General features: G+C 37.0%; 1 protein-coding gene across 3 annotated transcripts in view; it reads right to left on the bottom strand.

Moving 5' to 3' along the window:
• The window catches only part of si:ch211-186j3.6 (neural-cadherin), a 380887-nt gene that overhangs the window by 3066 nt on the left and 355127 nt on the right, over positions 1–22694 (bottom strand). For 2 of the 3 annotated variants that reach the window (XM_056242529.1, XM_056242521.1), the window contains exons 25-31: positions 20816–20943; positions 20333–20456; positions 14770–14950; positions 14229–14395; positions 9451–9715; positions 6978–7158; positions 6189–6433 (exon numbers count right to left, since the gene is read on the bottom strand). In XM_056242529.1, the coding sequence (XP_056098504.1) occupies positions 6189–6433; positions 6978–7158; positions 9451–9715; positions 14229–14395; positions 14770–14950; positions 20333–20456; positions 20816–20943 (1291 nt within the window). Of the gene's footprint in view, positions 1–6188; positions 6434–6977; positions 7159–9450; positions 9716–14228; positions 14396–14769; positions 14951–20332; positions 20457–20815; positions 20944–22694 lie in introns of those variants that run through there. The other variant, XM_056242538.1, reaches the window with a different exon arrangement.

Below are 22694 nucleotides of genomic sequence, written 5' to 3'. Positions count from 1 at the left end.
CACGTAAAACACGCAAAATAATGAATAGATGAATACATGGAAAGTAGAACTGTGCAATAAATCCAATCGCGACATGGTCTGTAAATATTTAAGCACAAAAATACTGCTATGTAAATATAACGTTAACCTATTTGTTCTGAAGAGCTGCGCAGCTTTGTCTACTAACGTTACATACTCAAGTACGCGTGACGTTCATGGTGTTTTCAGCGTCTCACAAACAATTTGAGGAAATGAATACATGAACATTTCCAGAGCTGCTCTGAGAGAACGCCTAATGAGCATTTTCATAATTTTATTTGAGAAAAACCATTGTCAAATGCACTTTGAAACAGGTCTTCACTACAACCTGTCAAAATAAAAGTTCGGTTTGACTAGGAGAAATTCTGACAGAAATATATTACTATTGTAGGCATACAATAGAACGTACTTCTCAAAATAATAATAACAACAACAATAATAATACATTTTATTTAAACATTATTTAAAGGAATATATTTTTTAATTTAGTAAATCTGTTTTTGCAGCGCTTCCCAAAAAAATAAAAGGACACAAGTTTAAATTTACATTTGATTACCACCGTTTTTGATAATGTATTTGGATTAAATCATAAAAAGAAACATTAATTTTCGGAATAAAATACATTTCATAGGACTATATTATTCTTAAACATTTTAATAAATTATTAATGTTAAAAATAAGTTGTTAATCTAATTCATTATCAATTATTGAATTTAATTGATTAGACATGTTTTATTGAAATTTTAATAAACAAAACAAACAAATGGTTTCAAGTTTGTTATAGTAAAAGCATTTGTTCAACCAAAAAAACCCCTGTTTTCATTAATTTAACTGTCATTTTAACTGATGATAATAATAATAACCATAATTTATTAATACCGTTTATTTATTTAATAATCTATTAATACTGTAAACCGTGATATTTTCTGAGACGTTATCATACTGTAAACATGGGGGATTCCCCCACCCCCGCTGTTAAAAAAGCTACTTTTTACTTTTACTTGAGTAGATTTTTAGACCGGTAATTTTACTTGTACTTAAGTACAATTTCATTGAAGTAGTAGTACTTTTACTTGAGTAGAATATTTTATTATTATTATATTTTATATTTTATTTCTCTGGAGAAAAGCACCGTGTGGTAGAAGGTGTCATAATGGCCGTGTTCGAGCTTGACAGCTGCTTTTGGATTAATCTAAAGGATTTGAGCACTTAAATGAAAGCCTTGCGACACAATTCCACACGATACCTTTTAAAAGACGGAAAATTGCACTCAGACATCCCACAATCTCAATCCTAGTCAATAACCTCGCTACACACAAACTATCTGCTCTTTTAAAAGATTCGTGCCTTGTCACCACCAAAGAAAGGCAGATGCTTGAAGAGAAAAGACATTTTTAGTTTAATTCTGTCCTTGAATCAGTACAATGAGCTGAGTTCAAGAAGTGAGGCCGGAGAGTCTTTGTAATCAAATGCACCCTTTCTAAAAGCAGTAACTATTTGGTGAAATGTCTCATTTGCAAACAGAAAAGAAGCCTTGGTGAAGGAAGACCATTTCTGTTCTGACATACGGCATGTGTTGCTGCATAGTTCTGGTGTGTTTTGTCGAGCTTTGTAGAAGACGATGACAAGATGTGCAGAAAGCCATACGGAGTGTGTCTATCCAACTGAGATCATCTGTGAAAAAGAAATGTCTTCAGACAACTGTGACATAGTCTATGTGTGACATACAGAACGTGTGTAAAAACATGGAAAATAAGTGACAAAAAATGCTAGAGATTTTTCACACTTGCAAGTTTAAGAGTCTTGCAAGACCATTATTAAACTGTCTGCCTGCCCAGGAAAGTCCACTGTAAAATGCTGAAATTATATAATTTAATCCCTTATTCATGTAATTGCTATTTCAGTCTAAAAACGGTTGTCTTCATTAATATGCCTAAAATTGACCTAAATGCCACTGTGCTCCCTCTCAGTCTATTTCTGTCTCTCCAACAGTGTAACTTTTCACAGTGATTTTTAAATGCATCTTGTGTGGTTGATATTGAGTGAAAAACTTCTTCATCTGATTCCAGACAAGCCTTCTGTCTCTAGGCTGCCTGCTTCATCGATCACATGACCCTCCAATCTGACCCCTCAGACCCCTCTCAGGACACCCAAGACCAGCCCGGCATCCTAATCTCCAAAGCGAAGACAATAAACACTGCTCCGTAGAAGGGCATTCAGACATTTCGCTTCGGTTTCTGCTATGAAAATAAAACAAAGCTCAAACAAAGTCAGACCTTTAAACCAGTGGAGAATTTTCTTCTTCTACAAGCTAGCAAAGAGTGAATAGAGCTGTTCAAACATCTATCAAGGTTTCTGATAAACACTGGAACAAAACACGTTAATGATGATTTCTCATGGTCATTACATTTATTGTGTTTCTTAAGGAAAACACAACAAATCAATGCCTGGGCAACACATTTGGTTTTATTAAATGAAACGCACTGTTCATCCATTTAATGTATGCGATTATTCATTTAATAGCATTGACGCTCTTTAAAAGAAGCCCTGGATTTCTTTTTCAATAAAAGAAAACACAAAGAATGAGAAAGCAGGGAAGGCGAGAGAAAGAGAAGAAAAGATAAATCAGTGGGCACTAAAAATTAGTTACATAGTAACTACATGTCAACTTACTCTTATTAGAGTATTAGTAGACTGTATGCTTAATATCTACTAACACTTTGATGGTCACCAAAGTCCCTTATAAAGTCGTTGTGGTCCTCCAACAGACATACTGACTAAGTTGCATAGTAACTTTGCAACTACGTCAACTCATTCTACTAACCTGAACCCCAACAGTCTACTAATACTCTATACTCTGACATGTGGTTGCAAAGTTACTTATGGTTGGTAGAATGTCTAAAGTTGACCATCGAAATAAAGTGTAACTGTAATTTGTAATAAAGATTGCACCTACATATAATAATCAGCGTCACTTTGACAAAGTGGGTTGTAAATGTTTCGTCATGCTCTATTTTTATATGTCAGTAAAAACAGAAAAAAGAGTGTGTACTAAGAGTAACGCTTAGTATTTTAATGTGACATGGTCTTTCTATCTTATCACACCTGAGACACATTAGTATGAAGTCGAAAATGCTAAACTAAAGAATATCCAGATCCGTATCCGAAAACAAAACGTGTTATACTAAAACCTCACCACACTCCCAATTCAGGCCCATATGTCAGTAACCAATCTCAAGAAAAAAGCAGACACTCTCCACCTTCAAATCAGTATGACTATGACCATATGACACTGACATTTACCGCTATCCTCACAAGGAATAATGTACACACATATAAAGATAATAATAAAGGTTACATACTATCGCACACAGTTTCATTTTATTTCTCCCTCTCTTCTCCACACAGACACACACACACGCACAAAAGTTTTGCAGCTTCTTGGCTTCAAATGCCCTGGAGCCTTAACAGAAGATCAAATAATAAAAAAATCCAGCATGTTTGCACTGACATGACTGTGTGTGTATGTGGGTCTGGGTTTGCCTACATCATGGGTCAACAGTCACCACACTGGTAGCAAAACCTGAACCTAGCTGTCCCCATGAAAACAACCAATAAACACCAATAAATTATGTATTAATGAACATGCTTTGCGTCACCGTATAAGTAAAACCAGAAAATACAGTATCATTAGCTCAACATAAAAAAACAAAAGAAGCTCAGGAGAAGTTTTGATGTATATGTGTAAAACAAATGTATATGTGTTTTCTCCATTATCTAGTCTTGGGGGGAAAATAGATCACTGTTGTTTATCTTCATTTTAAACTGTTAATATTCAAAATTTAATTTAGAAATCAGAATGCCATAAATCCCTGCACGACGCATTAATTTAAAAGGGAAATTAATTAGTCTATGTTTTCAGTTAGACTTAAATATACTGGACTGTAATTTCAAAAATAAAATGTAAAACAACACAAGGTCACAGCAATCAATTTGCTGCGAGTAATTTTATGGTACTGAGATAATTTGGGTTAATAAATTGCACTCATTATTTAAGATATGACACTTTACTTACATTAAAACATGACAGTTGGATTCAAGTGGCTAATTGAACAAATGGCTTGCATTATGACTTTTCTTCAAACTGTGGTTAGAATACTAATGAGAAATTTTCCCTTTTCCCTTAAAAGTAATGTAAATGTAGTCTCACATAAAGTCCATGCTCTAACATGTCAGATCTGTGCTTTTGTAGTGCAATGTAAATTATAGACACTTTATGACAGAACATTTTGTCATGAACTGGTTAATGATTGGGAAAATTAATATGTGAAAACGCATGTGGAAGGACAGTCTAGTCACATTTAGTTGAATGAAAAAAATACAGAAGTCCTGAGATCCAAATGTAGGTATAAAAAGGACTTATGGGGCATATTTTTAATCTCAGAGCAGATATCACCAAAAATGCATGGAAAATGAAGATGGAGATACTGACACTTTACTGAGAGTCTCTAAACTGAAAGAAACTTTTTCACACAGACATTAAAAAAGGATCCCATGAGAGTCACAAAGAGCGAGAGATTGTCAAAGAGCACTATAAACCATAATCATTCAAGTCCATCTTTTGATGTTATGATGGGTGGTTATTCCCGCAGGTGAGCATCTACACTGAGTGAATGTCAAATCTGCATATAGAAAGACATTTGACAATACAGGTGTAATAGAGGACAAGTGATGCCTCTCCACACTGGTGAACCACAAGTACAAATAGCAATTTGTTTATATATACACTGTAAATACTGTATATAAAATATATTATTATGGTTCTATAAAAAAGAGCATGATGTATACTCTATAGATGTATGACTTTTTCAGTCTTCTGAGGTAATTGCGTACTGAGTCACTCAAAAGTAGCATTCAGAAGAACAATCCAAAATCCCTCTCCTCCTGTTCAGAAGCATCTCACCACATTATTATCTGTTCCTGGGGTTTAACGGATGGACCTTTTCCCTCTTTGCTGTTCCTAGTGATATGTTAGTCTGCAGGGGGGCTGTTTTCAGCAGGGAAGAGTGAGTCCTGTCTGGTTTGGTGGAGGTGTTAGTGTAGCACGGTACGCTAAACCTATTAACCGGAAAAAAAAATCTTCTTAACACTGCGCCAAAGCCTTTCATATGGCAGAGAGCACTTGAACCATATTTCTCACTGCTCATCTCTATTTGGAATCGCTCCAAACCGACAGGATGGAATGCAGAAAAACAATGAAGAAGAAAAAAACACAAGAGGAGGGGAAAAAAACTAAAAAAACTTACTGGCTACTTAAATTCAGTTGAGGACGGTCAGGACCATTGAAATTCTGCCCAAAACCCTAGTGCATTGATCTCAATTTCCAGCCCGGCTTGGGTAAACAGCACAGTTTGTGCCTACAAATCAAGTAATTAACACTTTAAAAAGCAACTGGAGCTGAGAATGAATAAGGTCATGTCAAATCTATAATGGAATGAAACTGTGAGAGGAGGAAAAAGATTGTTTGCTTCCCTTTGGCCTCGAGCGTATCAATGCAGGCAGATGAGGACGAAGGAACGAAGGGAGTTAATATTCAGCAGTCATGATCATTGATTATGTAGACCGTGTTCTTTACTGCTGTCAGACAATGCGAGAAAAAATGCAACACATGGGAGCACGAAACCTTGGCATATATAAGAAATATATACATGTACGCCTAACTCTTAACAGCTACTACATGGGAAAAATCATTTGAATAAATACATATCAAAAATCACAAGGCAAGAATATTGAAATACCAACCACCAAAATAAGTTTTAAAAATACATGAGGTTCGGCAGAGGAGGAAGAGCACAGTTAATATTTATGTGACAAATACCAGGCTGATACATTCATTTAAGGCTCCTACTGAAACTGATATTTCACAGTAAACCAACAACTGGCGTGTTGACTGTGAGAGACATTATGATTCAAATTGTAAAATGCGCCAAAATGTATTTTGATTAGGTCACTCTTAATGTAACAACTCACATTTATCAATGTACTGTAGCAACACCACCTAAGCACTTGTATTATGATAACAATTAATATTGTTACACATATTGCCGGCTGTAACGACATGAGGGTGAGTGAATGATGAGATTTTAAGAGCTCATGCTGAAGATAGGTACCTAGCAGGGCCATAAAGCAGATGCATATGGCGAAAAGGGAGCTGAAACTGAGACCCACGTCGTCTCGGTAGATGGCCAGCGTCACCTCGCAGTGCCGGCCACGGTAGCCCTCTGGACAGTGGCATGTGAATTTGGAGGGCGACTGTGCCACACACGTGCCCCTGTGACATGGGCGGCTGGCGCAAAGCGTGTACACGCAGAATTTGCCAGTGGAGTTTGCCTTGGCCATGTGACCTGGGGGACACCTGCGATTGGAGGAGACAAAAAGGGTTGATACATTAATCAAAGGGTAATACCGGTATATTAACGTGTATGTAAAAAAAAAGGACTGACGGGTTCAGTGTTTTAATGCTAAAATATAAACTACGGCCAATAGGTTACTTATTTATTCATTTTACTCATTTCCAAATGTCTATAGTTTTTATTGTTTGACCCTTGTACCGGAACCAGACTTTTAGTTTTTAACTATGAATCCATCATAAAAATATGAATATTACATACAGTTCAAAACTATGCTAAACAGAGTAAAGCAAAGAAATCACTTCAATATTTATTGTTTGAAAATTTGTTAAATTCTAATTTATATTATTATTACTTGTAATTATGACTGTCCCTCAGTTTTGGCATAATTTCTACACAGTAAAAATGATGCGATCAATAAGTTATGACAACACATGTTTTTACATTGCTTTAACTCATAATAAGTTGAGCAATTTTCTATTCTCTTTGTACTATGACTAACCATTTTTTTCCCAATAGGAGGAGACCCATATATGAGTATCTGTGTACCTGCATTCATGGATTCTCCACAGGTCCACACAGGTAAAGGGGGGGCTGCATTGGTTTTTCCGGCAGGAGTCGGAGGAACAACCCAGAGACACACCCTGAGAGCTGACCACAGACACCCCCTCTCTGGCCTGACCGTCCAGAGGAATAAACCGCCCATTGAGCCTCAGGTCCCGCATGCAGCCTGTGCCAATGAGGAAAAACAAAAGAAAAACACAAAGCCAACATGTTTCATGTTTCAGTACAAATATAGCATAAAGTGTGAATCCTCCTCTTACATCTACATAACACTTGCTTCTTCACAACAAGCACACATAGACAAACTGAGCTCAACATGATCCACTCATATTCTGAGCTTTTAAGAAAAGTGCTTTTAGAGTCCATTTAATAAACACACAAAGTGTGTGCCTGAGGCTAACCACAGCACTGCTGTATGTGTGCTGTGCGCATGGGACTATTCCCTCCCTCTTCTCTTTCATGTCACATATCATTGTCTCCCTTCCCTCCCGCTGTCTGTTTCATGCTAGCTGTACGTCCCCTCTACACTGAAGGTGCATTTGAGGCTATTATGAATTAATTCTTCCTATTAATGCTTCATGAGTCAATTCAACAGTGCAATCATGACAGAGAGAGGAACCAGTATGAATTCGCTGATAAAGCTGTACAGATTCGTCTGTGTGATGTACACATGTGCTGGCTAAGTTCTTTCTGTGACTGAAGTTAAATTGGATTAGCGGTAAAATGGCAGTCTACTTCACAGCACTCTGATGTAACTCAGTGATTGGATTTCTGGCCATGGGATGCAGTATTTTTGTTAGCTCAAAATGTCAATCTACAGTGTTTATTAGAGTTGTCCACATCTCTCCATGCACTTTGACATATTGACTCCATTTCATTTATTGTAACCAATTCATCTATTGCGACCAACTCTGGACAGACAAGATCAACTCTTGAGGCGGTAGGGAATTAACAATCGGGACAGTATTTGGTGCTGCCTTTTTTGTCAGCAATGTGTTCCTTTAAGCTCATATTATGCTGGGTTTAATTTAGCACACGTGTTAATGTTATTAAATAGGCTATTGTTACCAGGATTCAATTTTAAACTAAAAAACATTTGATAATGCATGTGAAAAACAGTCTCAACAAGCAGTTTCCTCTCCCTTTAATGAAACACTTGAGTTTGTTTGTCATTATGACAGGTCTGGAGGCCATTTTGAATCTGTTTTTGTACTGTAGTGAAGATGACTCATATATGTATATACTGTAGTGTATATGACTCATAGTTTCTCTTTTACAAATTTAAATAAGCAATTTTAATCTTCCTCAGTACCCCCGGAGCCTTCTAAAATACCTTCAAGGGCACATGAAGTACCTCTGGTAGGGAATTACTGATCTAGAATATATAATAACTTTAGTAGTTTTAGTGCGAATCAATTTCTTAGTTAAATGCTGCTTTTAAATGGTCTTGCAAGGCGATACTGCAAAATTTGATATCGATCCGATACCAAGTAAATCCAGGGCCAGTATCACCGATATCGATACTGATACAAATACATTTTAATTTTAAAAGCACGCACTTGAACTTACATTCAACTCGCCTGTAATTAGTCATTTGGTTGCTGTATAGTAAAACCATTATAAAGGGATACCAGTGACAGGCTGTTGCACACCTACAGTAAAGGTAAAGCATTTGGACATTTTTCTCCCGACAGATTTATTAACAACAATTGTTACAGAACATAAGACAATCCACTTGAACTTTTACCAAACTAGCCTAATTATAGTAAATGGACTATTGTACACTACCGTTCAAAAGATTGGGGTCTGTAAGATTTTTAAGTCTGTTCTGCATTTATTTGATCAAAAATAGAGTAAAAACTAATATGATTAATATTAGATATAGATATAATATGGTGGTAGGCTACCACCGTAGGCTATTAGGCTACTTTATAGTAGCCTAATAAACCTACTGCTGTCTTTGTCCTCAATGTTAATCAAACAACAAAAGACAAGAGGAAATCACTCACTGCTCTTGACTGGTTGAGCCTTGCTGGAGCATCTCTAAATATTCACTGTGCTATTAAATTCAAAATAAAATATGATAGAGCAATAATATGAACAGTGTTCCTACAATACATTTTAACAGGCATAATTAGGCATGAAAATAACTGAAGGAAATGTCTATTTGATTCGTATTCTTTTGGTTTCTCTGCCCAATATTTTTAAAAATTAAAAATGAAAATACAGGTATCGGTACTGTATCGGCAAGTACTAAAACTAAAAGTATCGTATCGGACTCGTTCTTAAACGAGTTAAGATTAAAAAATCTTACCACCCCCTTTGGAATGATAGTGTATACTTATATACTGTAGTTACATGCATTGGGAATATGATTCCCTGCGAATCATATTCGTGTCATTGCCTTTTGGGCATTGTGCTCTACCGGTTGAGCTTCAGGAACACACCTGTACCTCACCTTGGAAGCTCTTGTTGTGTCCTGAAGGGAATGAGTTGCCCAGCATCACCACAAAGGGATCAATAACAATCTCCCGACTGCGACCCAGTGATCCCGTAATCTCTCGCCGCCCTCCACCGCCGTCCAGGCGCAGGGTCAATTCGCTGTCGTGCCGATCTAAGTGAATGTCATGCCATTCTCCGTTGTCTAAACGATAAGAGGGCATTGTCAAGTTGAAGTCCCCATCACCGAGGTTGTAGAAGACACTTAACAGGCCCTGATAGATCTAAGAAAGTGGGGGGTGGGGGGGAGAAAGAGAATGCTGTATGTGAATAAAATTAATGTAAAGTTTTGCAGATTATATGAGGAATCAGGAGAAAATATTGAGCCAAAGACAAAGAACAATTGTGAAAATAGTGGTAGTAAAGAGAAAAAGAGCGAAAGAGGCTCAGTATGGTAAGGAATAGACCCACTGGGGACTGAAGACATCAGACTGGGCCAGAATCGGATAAAATGACTGAGCACTAACAGAATTAAACATATCAGTCCTTTAATTGGAGACATTGGGAGCAAAAAATTCAATATGGTGTCAGTGAGGTTTGCCACTATATTCTTCTGTTGCCTCTCAGACTCTCTAGGGGTCAGCTGTGAGACTTTCTTTTACTCTCTCTTCCCCTTTGTGTGTGTTTTATGCTCTTCTTATACTGATTGCTTCTTATAAATCAAGTGTTTCTAAGGCAAGTTTTATTATTTATGAGGGCATGTAAGATAAAATACGGTATAAAAGTTTTGTGCTTTGAATCATTCAACATTCAACAAGCCCTTCACTGTAATGTCTTTGCCTTATTTTTAACAGTCTAATAATAATAATTGAACAGGTGTTTTACTTTACAAGCAAATGTTTACTAGCCATAGCTCCATATCTGGTGGAAAAAAGGGCAACGCCAGGTTTAACAATGAGGTGTGTATTAGTTTGTGAGACACACCGGCTTGCCAATCTCCTGAAGAGAGCCCCAACCTTCATTTAAATTTCAGAGTCTTTCTGCATGTGTCCCAGAGAGCATAATTTGCCAGCCTCCATGACATACTGGCTTTGTTGTGAAGGAAAAAACAGGACTAATCAATGATGCAAAAGGCAGTGAGGCTCTCTCACATTTGTATACAGTTGAACAAAAACTGTAAACGGTATACACGAATAAACACGATTGACCTCTATGAACTTCCTCCTCTCCCACAGCCTACTGAATTTCACCTGCGGTACAGCTCACAAGATAATCTCAAACCAGATTGTTAGAATATTTGCAATATATACAATAATAGTTAGAATATGCTGGGTAGGTATTAAAACCTCAAGGCATTCTAATTAACAAGAACATTCATTTTAATTTGTCCATGGAAAATCTGAGATTTTTCCTTATGCCCTAAGATTTACCCCACAAATGACAGTAGAGATGCTCTCTATTTTCCACAGGTGGATGTGAAACGTGCCTCCGCGGCCCTCATCCTCACCAAATGATCCAGAAACCAATGTCCTCTACAGGAGCAGCAGGTAAAGCCATCTGCCCAGTTACATGTTTCAGAATTAGAAGCATTTGATCATGGACCATTGGATCTTAAGTGCATAAAAGTATTAAGTATGTTTGGCTTCCCTAACCACCTTTTCATATTTTGTTACGTGTAAACAATATTATGAGACATCGTTAATCAATGTCATGACAAAATCTAGGGAATCATTAAATTAATTATTTTTGGTGGTTGGTTATAAAGGGATGAGACATCAGGTGTTGAAGCTGAACTGAAGCATTTTCTCAGAGGAGGGAATAAAATGGCTCAAATTGAATGAGAAAATAATCAGCAGTATAAAAACAAAACAAAATATGAGCTCAAATGGATTTTAAAAAGAGCTTTAAACCAACACACAGTGATGGATCTTCATAAGGCCTCATTTCATAAGTTAACAGCCAACAGATATGTCAGGAAAACAACAGTATGTGATTGTTGTTGTTTGATCTTTTAGAGCCTTGGTTCTCAGCCAGATGGTCGGGACTCACTTGGGGCCTCAGGAAACTTCCAAAAAGGCCTCAATATCGCTTAAGACAAAACAAGCATTAAAATATACTACTAAACTAATGAAAATCAAGATATATCTTATTTTAAATCATCCCCTTACTTATTTGACTTTTTCATTAAAGAACTAGGGTTCCCACAGTCTTAGAAATCCAAGATATATGAGGTAGCCTCATTATTTCTAGACCTGGAAAAGTCTTGCAAATTAACTACATACTATATATTAAATTATATGGGGATTTTATATAATGAATATAGTTATACCAAGCTCTAAAATATTTTATCAGGTAAAAATTGTGAACTGTGAATCATGACCAACTGCAAAGGTGAATCAAAACCTTCAATAAAACAAAAAACAATGTCATTTTTATCTACCAACATTAAAGTACTGCAAAAACATCCATACTTTGCATCTGGCGCATGTTACCTCAACATGATTTAACGTTTCTCTGTAGAACACTATTTATCATTGATTTAAATCCATTCTTTTTATTTCACAACCAGCATCCATCTGAGGCTGCATATAAGGTTGTTTTCTGGTGTCATGCTTAATATTATCAGATAAAATCAACTCAATAAATCTGTAAACATATTCTGAGTCAGAATTCCATGAATGCAAGGAAAATAGACTACATTGATAATCTGCTGCCGCTAATGGACATGAGGCTAAATCTCTTGAGAAGAAATTAGATTATCAAACTATTATTTCCTCCTCATCCGTTGATGACAAGAACACCTTGCTGGAAATGTCTCAGTGAGTTGATGCATCATAATCAGACACAACAGGCAATGCTAAATGGATATTGGCACATCACATCAATTAGCATTATTGCTAAGGTAATTGAGAGGAGCACAGCAGGAGATTAAGTTTTAATCTTTCGCACATGGCACAAAGGCAGAATCAGTTCCTGCACCACTGTGAAGCCTCACAAGAATCACAATATAAACAGGTAATGCAATCTGTAGCCTGCCACTTTAGGGATATATAAAATGTCTTCTATCTCACAGACACATCTAATTCATGCCGCAGATAAATCACCCACCTTTTACATGGGAGAGAAAGAGAGAGAAGAGAGGGAGAAAAACAAAGCAGCAATCAGCAATCCTACCACATAATCTTAAAGCAGGTGTTGGGAGGAAAAAAATGAAAACATGAAAAATGAGACAGCCTTGGAGTGAGAGGGTAGACGGCATGCATTCTGCAAGTGTATCAGACGAATCGGGAGACGCATACTAATGCTTCCATGATTAAACACGATCTCGTTGCTCCATTCAAATTCTCACATTGCACCACAGTTGCAACAACGTTCGCGGGGTCTGGCAGATGGGCTGCTATTACAGAGCACATCAGGAACAAATAATCTTTATATTCTTGTGGTCAACGCTGCTCATTTGTTTTAAGGACGTTTCATGGGCACAAATTTGTGGGGAAACAGAGGAGAGATAAAAAAACAGGGTGGTCAATATTTCTATTATTTTAATATCTAAGTTAATATTAAAATTTATAAATATAATATTGTTCAAAGTTAATTCAGATTTATTCTTAACACATTGATGTCAATTAAAGCTACAATATGTAAGATTTTTGTATTAAAATATCCAAAAATCACTTGCAAAGTGTGATATATTTCCTGCAGTTGTGTACAATATCCCAAAAATTCCCAAAGATTTTTAATTTCAGAGAAATTCCAATTTTAAATAATGGCTCGTCCATGTTTACTTGTCGCATATCAATGACGTGTTATCCCTGGTTTCCGCTCGTACTGCCATAGTAACCATGGCGACAGATGTGGACAACTGAGTTACGTCTAGCGGCACGCTGTTGTTGTTTCATTCAAACATTATGGACCATGGCAAGCAGACTTTGTGACAAAAGGAGACTAAAACGAGGATCAATATCAGCAATCAGCGTGGCGTTTTTCGAGATGCCGAGAGCTCCACGTCCGCGACTAACTTCGACTTGACAGAGACGGCGCTCTTGCATGTACTTTATTAGACGGGTGAGCACATGTACATAAAACTAATGAATGTTATAGCTCAACATGATGAAATGTTTAGAATATGATTAGTATGTTATTCTAATGTTGATCTAGCTTACTGATAGTCTCATATAACCAACAAACTAACACATAGAACAACATTATAACTTTCAACACACTCAAATGCAACTTTAGTGTGATAGTGTAGACTAAGTGAAACAGCGCTGCGTTACCTCAAGTTTCATTCGTCTACTAAACTGACCTGTGTGAGTATTAATTCAGCACTTGCAGGTAGTTCGGTAGAATTAAATGTCCTTATTCCTTTATATCCGCGGGACTCGCGTGTGGCGCTGATATCTGTCTCTCATTAGCAATCGCGCCCTGCTTCATAACAGTCATGTTAAAAACATCAATGTATTCACTCATCCATAAACAATATTAGATCCATCACCATGACGACAAGTTCCATAATTCCGCTTATGCGTCATCAACCTACGTCTTTGTTATTGTAAGAGGTTAGCGACCCCTAGCGACGAAAAATTTACATATTGTAGCTTTAATGTCCAAAAAGTTTATTCAATCAAAAGTCATTAAAAGTTTCTATTAAATCAAAATAACCCCCCTTTTTTTTGGGAAAATATCTAAATTATATTCAAAAGGAACAAGATAATAGTACATCTGCAGCAGAAAGAATATTCAAGGGAACTGAAGGGCATGAGAGAGGAAAAGAGAGATGCTTTCAAAAGCACTAACCTCCAGTTTGAGATATTCATTCTGCTCTTTGGACAGCAGGCTGAGGATAGAGCTGCTGTGTTTGCGTGTCCGGACCAGGACCTGAATCTGCGTGTGTCTGGCCGGAAGCGTGAAGGCCAGCTGAAAGTGTATGTGACTCCTTCCATCAAAAGAATACTCCGGGACCTCTGTGAAACACAAATGTGTTCTTCAAATGCAGTCCTTAAAAATGCTGCATAAACACTACAGTGAAAAACACACTGTGAGAATATCGCAGGATGCGATTACATAAAGCAGCTCTACAAATTCATAACACTTCTGAATGCGATTTGTGCCAAGATTTAGTGTGTGTGAAAATCCTGCCTGGGTGCTAACACTATCCCTCCTACACAGAGCAATTCAAAGATATTCACTGGCCCACTAAAAATGTTTCCACATCCATTCAGTCATCCTCTTTAGTAATGACTTATCTGCTTTATCTTCAAAGCCTCAGTCTCTCTCACCTCCCACTTATTTAAATAGTAGTTGTCCCAAAGTTTCCAAGCTATGTCTGAGTAATTACCCTTTTCACACTGATGCCCGCTGTACCCAGGTGTGCACTGACAGCTGAAGGAACCCCACTCGCCGTGGCAGCGGCCCCGGGTCCCGCAGGAGGGAAAGCCCATGTTCACACAGCTACTGTCCGTCATCAAACATCCTGGAGTACTGCCAGAGGAGTCGGCCGGTGAACCTAGGTCATAAAACTGAGAGAGAGAGAGAGAGAGAGAGAGAGAGAGAGAGAGAGAGAGAGAGAGAGAGAGAGAGAGAGAGAGAGAGAGAGAGAGAGAGAGAGAGAGAGAGAGAGAGAGAGAGAGGAGACAGAGTCAAAGTGAGGGATACAGACTATCAGAAGTCATGTAAACACTGAGAGAGGACCAAAAGAAAGTGACTCAAAGACTGGAAATATAAATAAGGCAGAAAATAATGGTCAGGATAGGCCAAACTGGGGGGCCTTGAGAAGAGATGGAAAAAAGAAAGTTCATTTTATCTTATTTGTGCATTCACCTTTAATCCAGCCTGCCATAATGAATATCACTATGCCGAGCAGGCCAAAGCCACTTAAAAAAAGCAGGCCTGCAGCACTCTGTATTAACAGAATGGGGGAACCTTGAGGTCTTAAATTCTCTTCACAAGAGAACAACCATGCAACTCATTACATCAATTTTTCCTTTCATCTGATGACTCCTATTTATTCATGCCCACTCCTCTTAATGTCATGTAATTGAAGTGGCTACAGCATGAGTTTGACCCTGTGCGGGAACAAGTTGCACCCGGAGCACAGCTGATTTACTTGCAGATAAATAAGCAGAAGGACTGCGTTAATTTAGACAGGTTGGTTTATTGTCATTTGTCTCCTGATAAAGAAAGAGGTGAAATCTCCTGAGCCAGTGTGGAAACATTGGACCTAATACAGGCTAACACAAGACATGACCAATAGAAAGAAATCATTTATAATGTTATCTTATAAAGAGAGCAATAAAGACAGGTCATTTACAGTAAAGCTACTGATCAATAGTGAAATTCATTCAGCAGTATTATATTTCTGAAAAATGACAGTTGTCCATGGAAACTATAACTGACCATTAACTCAAAAGTTTGGGGTGAGTACGATATATTTTTAAAGACATGAATACATGAAAGGATAGTAGCATTCAATAGTCATCTACTGTATTAATGAATAATGCCAGTTGTCTATATAGTAACACTATCACTGACCACTTGTTTCCTAAAAAGCTGTGCTCGGTTCTTTCTCTCAAATTAAAGTAAGCTAAAACTAAAAATAACTGCACTTCAAATCAATATTTTCATGTATTCAATTATTTGGTAAGTAGTCATGCAATAGGTAGGACAATGTACAGCCAGCCGGCCATTATCGCAAACCCCTCTGCTTAGATATTTCCTCATTAGCAATATTAATGAGATAATTACTGGCTGACTATACATTATTCCAGGAAACTTTACTTGTAGTCCTGGTGAATGTGTGTTTGCTTCATACTGATCTTTCACAGAGTAATGAATGTAAGCACTGCCTGTGTTGTCTGCCTGAAACCATCTACACTGCTGTTACCTTCAGTGAATCCTTATTGATTCAGTTCAAGAATGTTCTTTATAAGTTTGTGTTTTACTGAAATGTTAATTCTGGAAGTGTTTTATTAGAGGGTCTGTTTAAGTGTCCTGCAATTGACTGGTGAACATGACCTGGCTGTGCTTTGGCTACTCATAACATCTGACCAATGATGCTGATATATATATATATATATATATATATATATATATATATATATATATATATATATATAGTTATAATATTTGTTTTTATTATATATATATATATATATATATATATATATACACACACACTATATTTATATAGTTATAAATATAGCTGCGAGCAGCGATGACGGCCCCAAGCCGGTGACACAGCCAACCCGGTGCCTTGTACTGTATATATACACACAGAGTATAAAGCATAAATGAGTATACACCCCCTCTAAAAGTTACCAGATTCAGCAATTACTCTTTACGTAGAAGACCTATTAGGGTTCCATGAAGATATAATGTTCCAGCAAGTCTACTTGATCGCCAAATTACCAAACAAGCATGTCTACATTAATCAGGAACATTAGATTTTCTTATCAAAGTGTTCAAATTTTGTGTTGCAAAAATGAGAACACCCTCCTGAAAGTTACAAAATAAAAATTAAATAAAAAAATGTTCTGGTGCAGTTTTTGTAGTACAGTGAAAAGTGACTGGTCCTCCCAGAGAAGTTTGGTGGTAGTAAAGTTCTGAGGAATGGGGGAGTTGTGCTTTATCAAAGGTTTCATGAAATCACATACAAAATCTTGAAACAGGAGATGCTACCTTCTCCTTAATTCCTGCATTGTTGGGCACTTTTTCAACATGACAGTGACTATAAATTCTCACAAGGTGAAAAAAAGTATTTCACCCAACCTTAACTCTATCGGGCACCTGTAGGGCAACACTCCCCATCAAACACCAGGGCACTGAAGGAGGTGAAAATTAGATGTGAAAATTTGTCATGAACTTGTTCACTTTATGCCAAGAAGGATCAGAGCAGTAGTTACGGAGGACATACTACGTACTAGAATATTAAATGTTTCTTTGATTGAATTAAGGGTCATTTTTGCAACCCCAAAGGTTGGGATCAAAATATTTTTTTTAAAGGAGTCTCTTTTGTTCACCAAATTTGTATGTATTTGATTAAAAATACAGTAAAACAACAATACTTACACTTTAACACTTCTTTTTCTAAATTCATCCTGTGATGGAAAATCTAAATTTTGTAAAATGTAAATGTCTTTACTGTAACTTTTAAACAATTTAATGCATCTTTGCGGAATGAAAGTATTAATTTCTTAAAAAAAAATAAAAAAAATAATCCTACATTGCTTTGTTTTGTCAATGTTGTTACTGCCCTAGGTTGTTTTATTTCAGTTAAAGTCACTCTTGGATCAGCCATACTGCTGCTCATTCATGTGTTTATTTCCTAATGAAAAACATTTAGTAAAACTTTTATAGTAACTGTAAATGACTTTTGTGACTTCTTCATAGTTGGAGCCGAACGACCCATTCTCACAAGTCTCACTTTTTATTTTGATTTGCTGTGGTTGCATTTGTGGGCTGCTTGTTTTTGGTGAACACCTCTGCAAGGTTGACCTTTTCACCATAAGGTTTAGGGTTGTTGGGTTTATTTTTTTCCTTTAGTTTGGATTTAGTAAAGGATTGCACTTTCTCTTTAATGGGATTCATAGCTCAAGTAAACCTGTGTGACCTTTTAAGTAACATACTGTAGTTCCCTGCATGTACCTCCCAAGGTGGAGCAGTAAATGGCATAATATCCTTAAATCTTGAAACCACTTTGCCATGCACCCCATCACACTGTGTATTTGCCACCAAAAAGCCTACTTAGAACTCTCACGGGTCAACAACAGGGAAAGAGGAAAAGGACGTAAACCATCTGAGAAAACTGAGTGGGCAGAAGAGTTTAAAATAGCAATTCTACCTCTGTACTTCCTCCTTCCACAGTCTATGACCTGCTCTCCAGTCAAGCTGCAGTAGCCTAAGTGAACCCTTCTATGCTGTTCCTGTGTGTCTGATGACCACTGGTCAAGTGTTTTAGAGTCAAGAACTTTCAGCTGAGTCACGGTGTTAAAATGAGAAACAAACAACCACCCACCATTACAAACCTTCACATGATAACGTGGGGCGAGATCACAGATCGGTTAAAAAGACAAGTGGCATGGTCATTTATAACTCAGTTGAAATAACTCTTCTTATAAAACTAAAATCTGACAGCGTCTGCAAGCCCTATGAGGTCATGGTAAGCATCTTTGCTTGTCCATATAGGGGCAGTATAAAAATATACCGAATTTTCGACTCATCAGAATTCTGTAAAAACAAAAAAGTATCATGTTTACACAAAAATATTAAGCAGCAAAACTTTTTTCAACATTGATAATAATAAGAAATGTTTCTTGAGCACCAAATCAGCAGAACATTCATTAATTTTTTTTTATACAAAAAAGTGCAATTATACATTTAAAGCTGCAGTAGGGAGTTTTGAGAAAACGTTGACTTAGCCTGAAAATTTGAACAAGGACAACTTACAGGTCCCACCCCCTTGCTCTCTGCTGCGCTACAGCCCTCCCTCCACAGCTCGTCCTCCACAGCGGAGCCTGTCGGGAACGCGCAGGCTAGTAAACAGGGCCACCGATAACAGCGGATAAAAAGTTATATGGCACATTCACTAATAGGAACTAAACGTCAATAATATGCTTTACATTGACTATGGCCTGCCCATACTTTGACTACAAACTTGGTCCTCAAATCATTATGTATTTTGCAATAGCCTACATGTAACTTTATAACGTTGCACTCTTTATATAAGTTATAAATAGCTAGTAAGATAACGTTAATATAACGGTAACTAACGTTACAGTATGTAAGTATTTATTCTAGCGATATATAATGCTAGATAAGGTGTGCTAGTACATTATTTCAGCAACATGACAAGCCAGTGAATTAGCAGGTTTCAATTGTTGCTTACCAGAGTGCGTGACATTTTATCTACATGTTATGCGGCTACAGTTTTGACACCGAGTCAATGGGCTCTGTGTAATTCTTTCTTTTTCGCTTGTTTATCGTCATCGGTCTTTTTTCTTTTACTTCTTTGTTTTATGAGCAGGTGTCACTCGAGAATTGGCAGTTTAGGTTGTTTCTCCGTCATAAGCACAGCTGCAGCACGCCGGCAATCTTGAGTTTGAACGACGGCTCGCGCTGTGCTCGCGTACACGAGCGTGATTGACACTGCTAAGACATTCCTCCTGGCTCTGATTGGTTGTTTCTGACCGGGAGTGTGTATTTCTGCAAATGGCAATAGGACCACTGGGAGGAGCCAGAAGAGCTTGATTTTTTTTCACAGATTATCTGTCTCATATTCTACTGTCAGGACATAATGACAGTTTTAACAAATATGTAAAAAATATTTTTTACAAAAGTTACCTACAGCAGCTTTAAATATAAAAGGTTAAGGCTGCGTCATAGTAAGGCTCCATATCTAGACTGCAACTTCATCAAGCTCCGTCAAATTTCTCAATTTGAAAGATACTTGGAAGGCAGTCTCCGTTGCACACATTCCAATTCACAAAAAGCAATTAGCGGAAAAGGAAGCGGTTCTGAGCTTGTCCAATTTCATTGTGTAATGAAAGATTGTACGGGTCTAGGAAGGACGCAGTCTCACTAGGATGCAGCCACTGGTCATTGAATCATTGACTCCACCGTTCGCTAAAAAAATCATTCAGTAACACAGCTGTATGTTGCTCAGACATGGCAGCTTTTCTGCTGTGGCTTTGTTTTGAACTATTTGAACTATTTTTCCTAGAGCAAAAACAGTCAATATTGCGTCTAAAATCTCTTCTAAAGGTCACTTAATATTACTTCATGCTACTTGTTTATTGAACTGTTGTTTAAAATCAATGTCACATTTGCAATCGTTCTAAAATGATGGAAAACGACACTCTTAGTCCCTTTCATTTGCCCCTTCAATAAAATCAAGAAAACCTCACCTTGCTGTCCACAATGAGGTTTCGGATACAGCCAGTGAAGTGCTTGTGTTGAAGTTGTGGGTAAATATATGGCAGGTTCTCATTCACTCCTCCTAGCTGAAGCACCTGCGTCATATTCAGATGCCTGAAAGCACATCAGAAGAGACCCTTGCCATTAATGTGCTGTATGTTATGGAGAGTTAATTTTCCTCTAGAGATTAACTCATTAAATTCATTTGACCTTTTAGATTGAGACCTTTGTGTGACTATCAATATTTCAAGACGTTATTGAGTTCATAATTGGAATGAGGCTCATATGTAGAGTGAGAAAGAGGAAGGTAATGATTGTTTCATTGACTGGTGTTCTGTGTCATGGTATCATGGTGGAGGAATGGCTTCTTTGGCACTATAACTTTACTGGTTCATCAGGGCGATATTTTTAACACTTTAAACAAACATAAGTTGGTGTGAAAAGAGAAATATAAAGGAAGAGAAGTGCTTTACTTGTCCATATTCGGTGTAATGCCAGTAACTTCACAGGAAGTGTGGTCTTCAGTAGTTAGCCAGCTGCCCACTCCCTCCATCTCCATGATAGTGGCTCCCGCACAGCGGTCAAGTGTAAAACGCACCTCCTGGGAACAAACGTGTGGAAGCAAGGAACCTTTATTAACACACAAATGTAGGAATTTGACTTCCATGAAACACCACAATTAAATGGCGGCATATTAAACGTTCTGAGACTGAACATTTTTTTATGTAGCACCAATGATGTACATGTAAAATTATTAATAATAATAATTTTGAATAGGGCCGGGACTTTAACGCGTTAATTAAGATGAATTAATTACAGACTTTAACGCGTTAATTTCCACCAAAAATAATTTTAATCGCACTTATTTTTGCACCGCGGCTCGTCCGCGCCAATAGGCAGTAGCGGTCGATAGGGCGTCTATCTATATGATGTCTATGTTCATGACATGGTTCATGATGAAGAAGCTGACGAGATCGCTTGCTTCATAGATCGCCTAGATCGCTTTGGTTGGCCCCGTGGATGGGAAATTTTGTTATAAAAAACGAACGGATGGAAGCGTCGATAAGAGCATGGTTGTGTGCAAGTTACGCAACAAGGAATTCGCTATTGCTATTAGTGTAGATATTGCTACACTTAATGACAAAAATTGAAGAGTTCAGATGCAAAAGCCTCTAAATGCCATCTGACATTTTCTTCCAAAATGATAATTTTTATCAAGCTCGTATATTTAAATTAAGTAATTTCACTTAAATGACAATTAATGGGTAATTTTTCTTGCCATTTAAGTGAAATTATTGAACTTAAATATACGAGCTTGACAAAAATGATCATTTTAGAAGAAAATTTCAGATGGCATTTAGAGGCTTTTGGATCTGAACTCTTCAATTGCACTGGTCTGCTGGACTTGGTTGAACAAAAATAAACAATATGTCGTTGATTAAGCTTATGTATTGTCATTATTCATTGGTATACTAAAAATCCATGTGAAAAAAATTACTTCTCACTGTTCTCAGGTCAAATATTTATGCAATTAAAATGCGATTAATTTCGATTAATTAATTACAAAGCCTCTAATTAATTAGATTAATTATTTTAATCGAGTCCCGGCCCTAATTTTGAAGCAAACCACTTATTTTCCCTTTAAATGTATTTAAGATATTGAATCTGTATTGAAGTTTTTACAACAAACTTCATAGAAATGTGTTAATGTTATTTCTGTTTGGGTTCAATTCTACACCGCAAAAACACCGCTGAAAAATACAAAACAAATAAATCAATTGGGAAAAGAGAGACAGCAGTCACATTTAGAATGTAACGATTATTTTCATGTTTTTCTTTAGCTGTCGTCTCTACGACCCTAAACAGAACTAATGTAGCATTTTTCAAGGATGATGTTTGAGTTATATGATCAAGTTAAAACATTGTTTATAAAAATACTTCTTATACAAATTTGGAAAAGTATCAGCCAGATACATCAATGTTAGGTACATATTTCTAGCTAATAAAACATCCGGTAACACTTTATTTCGATAGCCCTCTTAAGACATTCTACTATAGTGTAACTGCTTAATATTTACTAACACTTAATTTTGATGGTCCCCCCAACATATTTTCTCGATGCCTTAATAAACTTTTCAATCAAAGTTTTAGTGAAATGGACTTACAATCATACACTTAAATCATACACAGTTGTTCAGTGTATGATGTAAGGGTATGATTGACAGTCCATTTCACAAAAAAATGAGAATCACACACTTTCAGACTTTACAGTTGCTCTGAACACAACAAACTCATACAGTTTTAGGAGATGCATGACAAATGAAAACCAACGTGTTCTAAAATTGGCTAAAA

The sequence above is a fragment of the Rhinichthys klamathensis genome, unplaced genomic scaffold, assembly GCF_029890125.1.
Source record: "Rhinichthys klamathensis goyatoka isolate OS25496 unplaced genomic scaffold, OSU_Roscu_1.1 h1tg000022l_1, whole genome shotgun sequence".
Lineage (NCBI taxonomy): Eukaryota > Metazoa > Chordata > Actinopteri > Cypriniformes > Leuciscidae > Rhinichthys > Rhinichthys klamathensis.
This window is presented reverse-complemented; position numbering and strand designations above follow the sequence as displayed.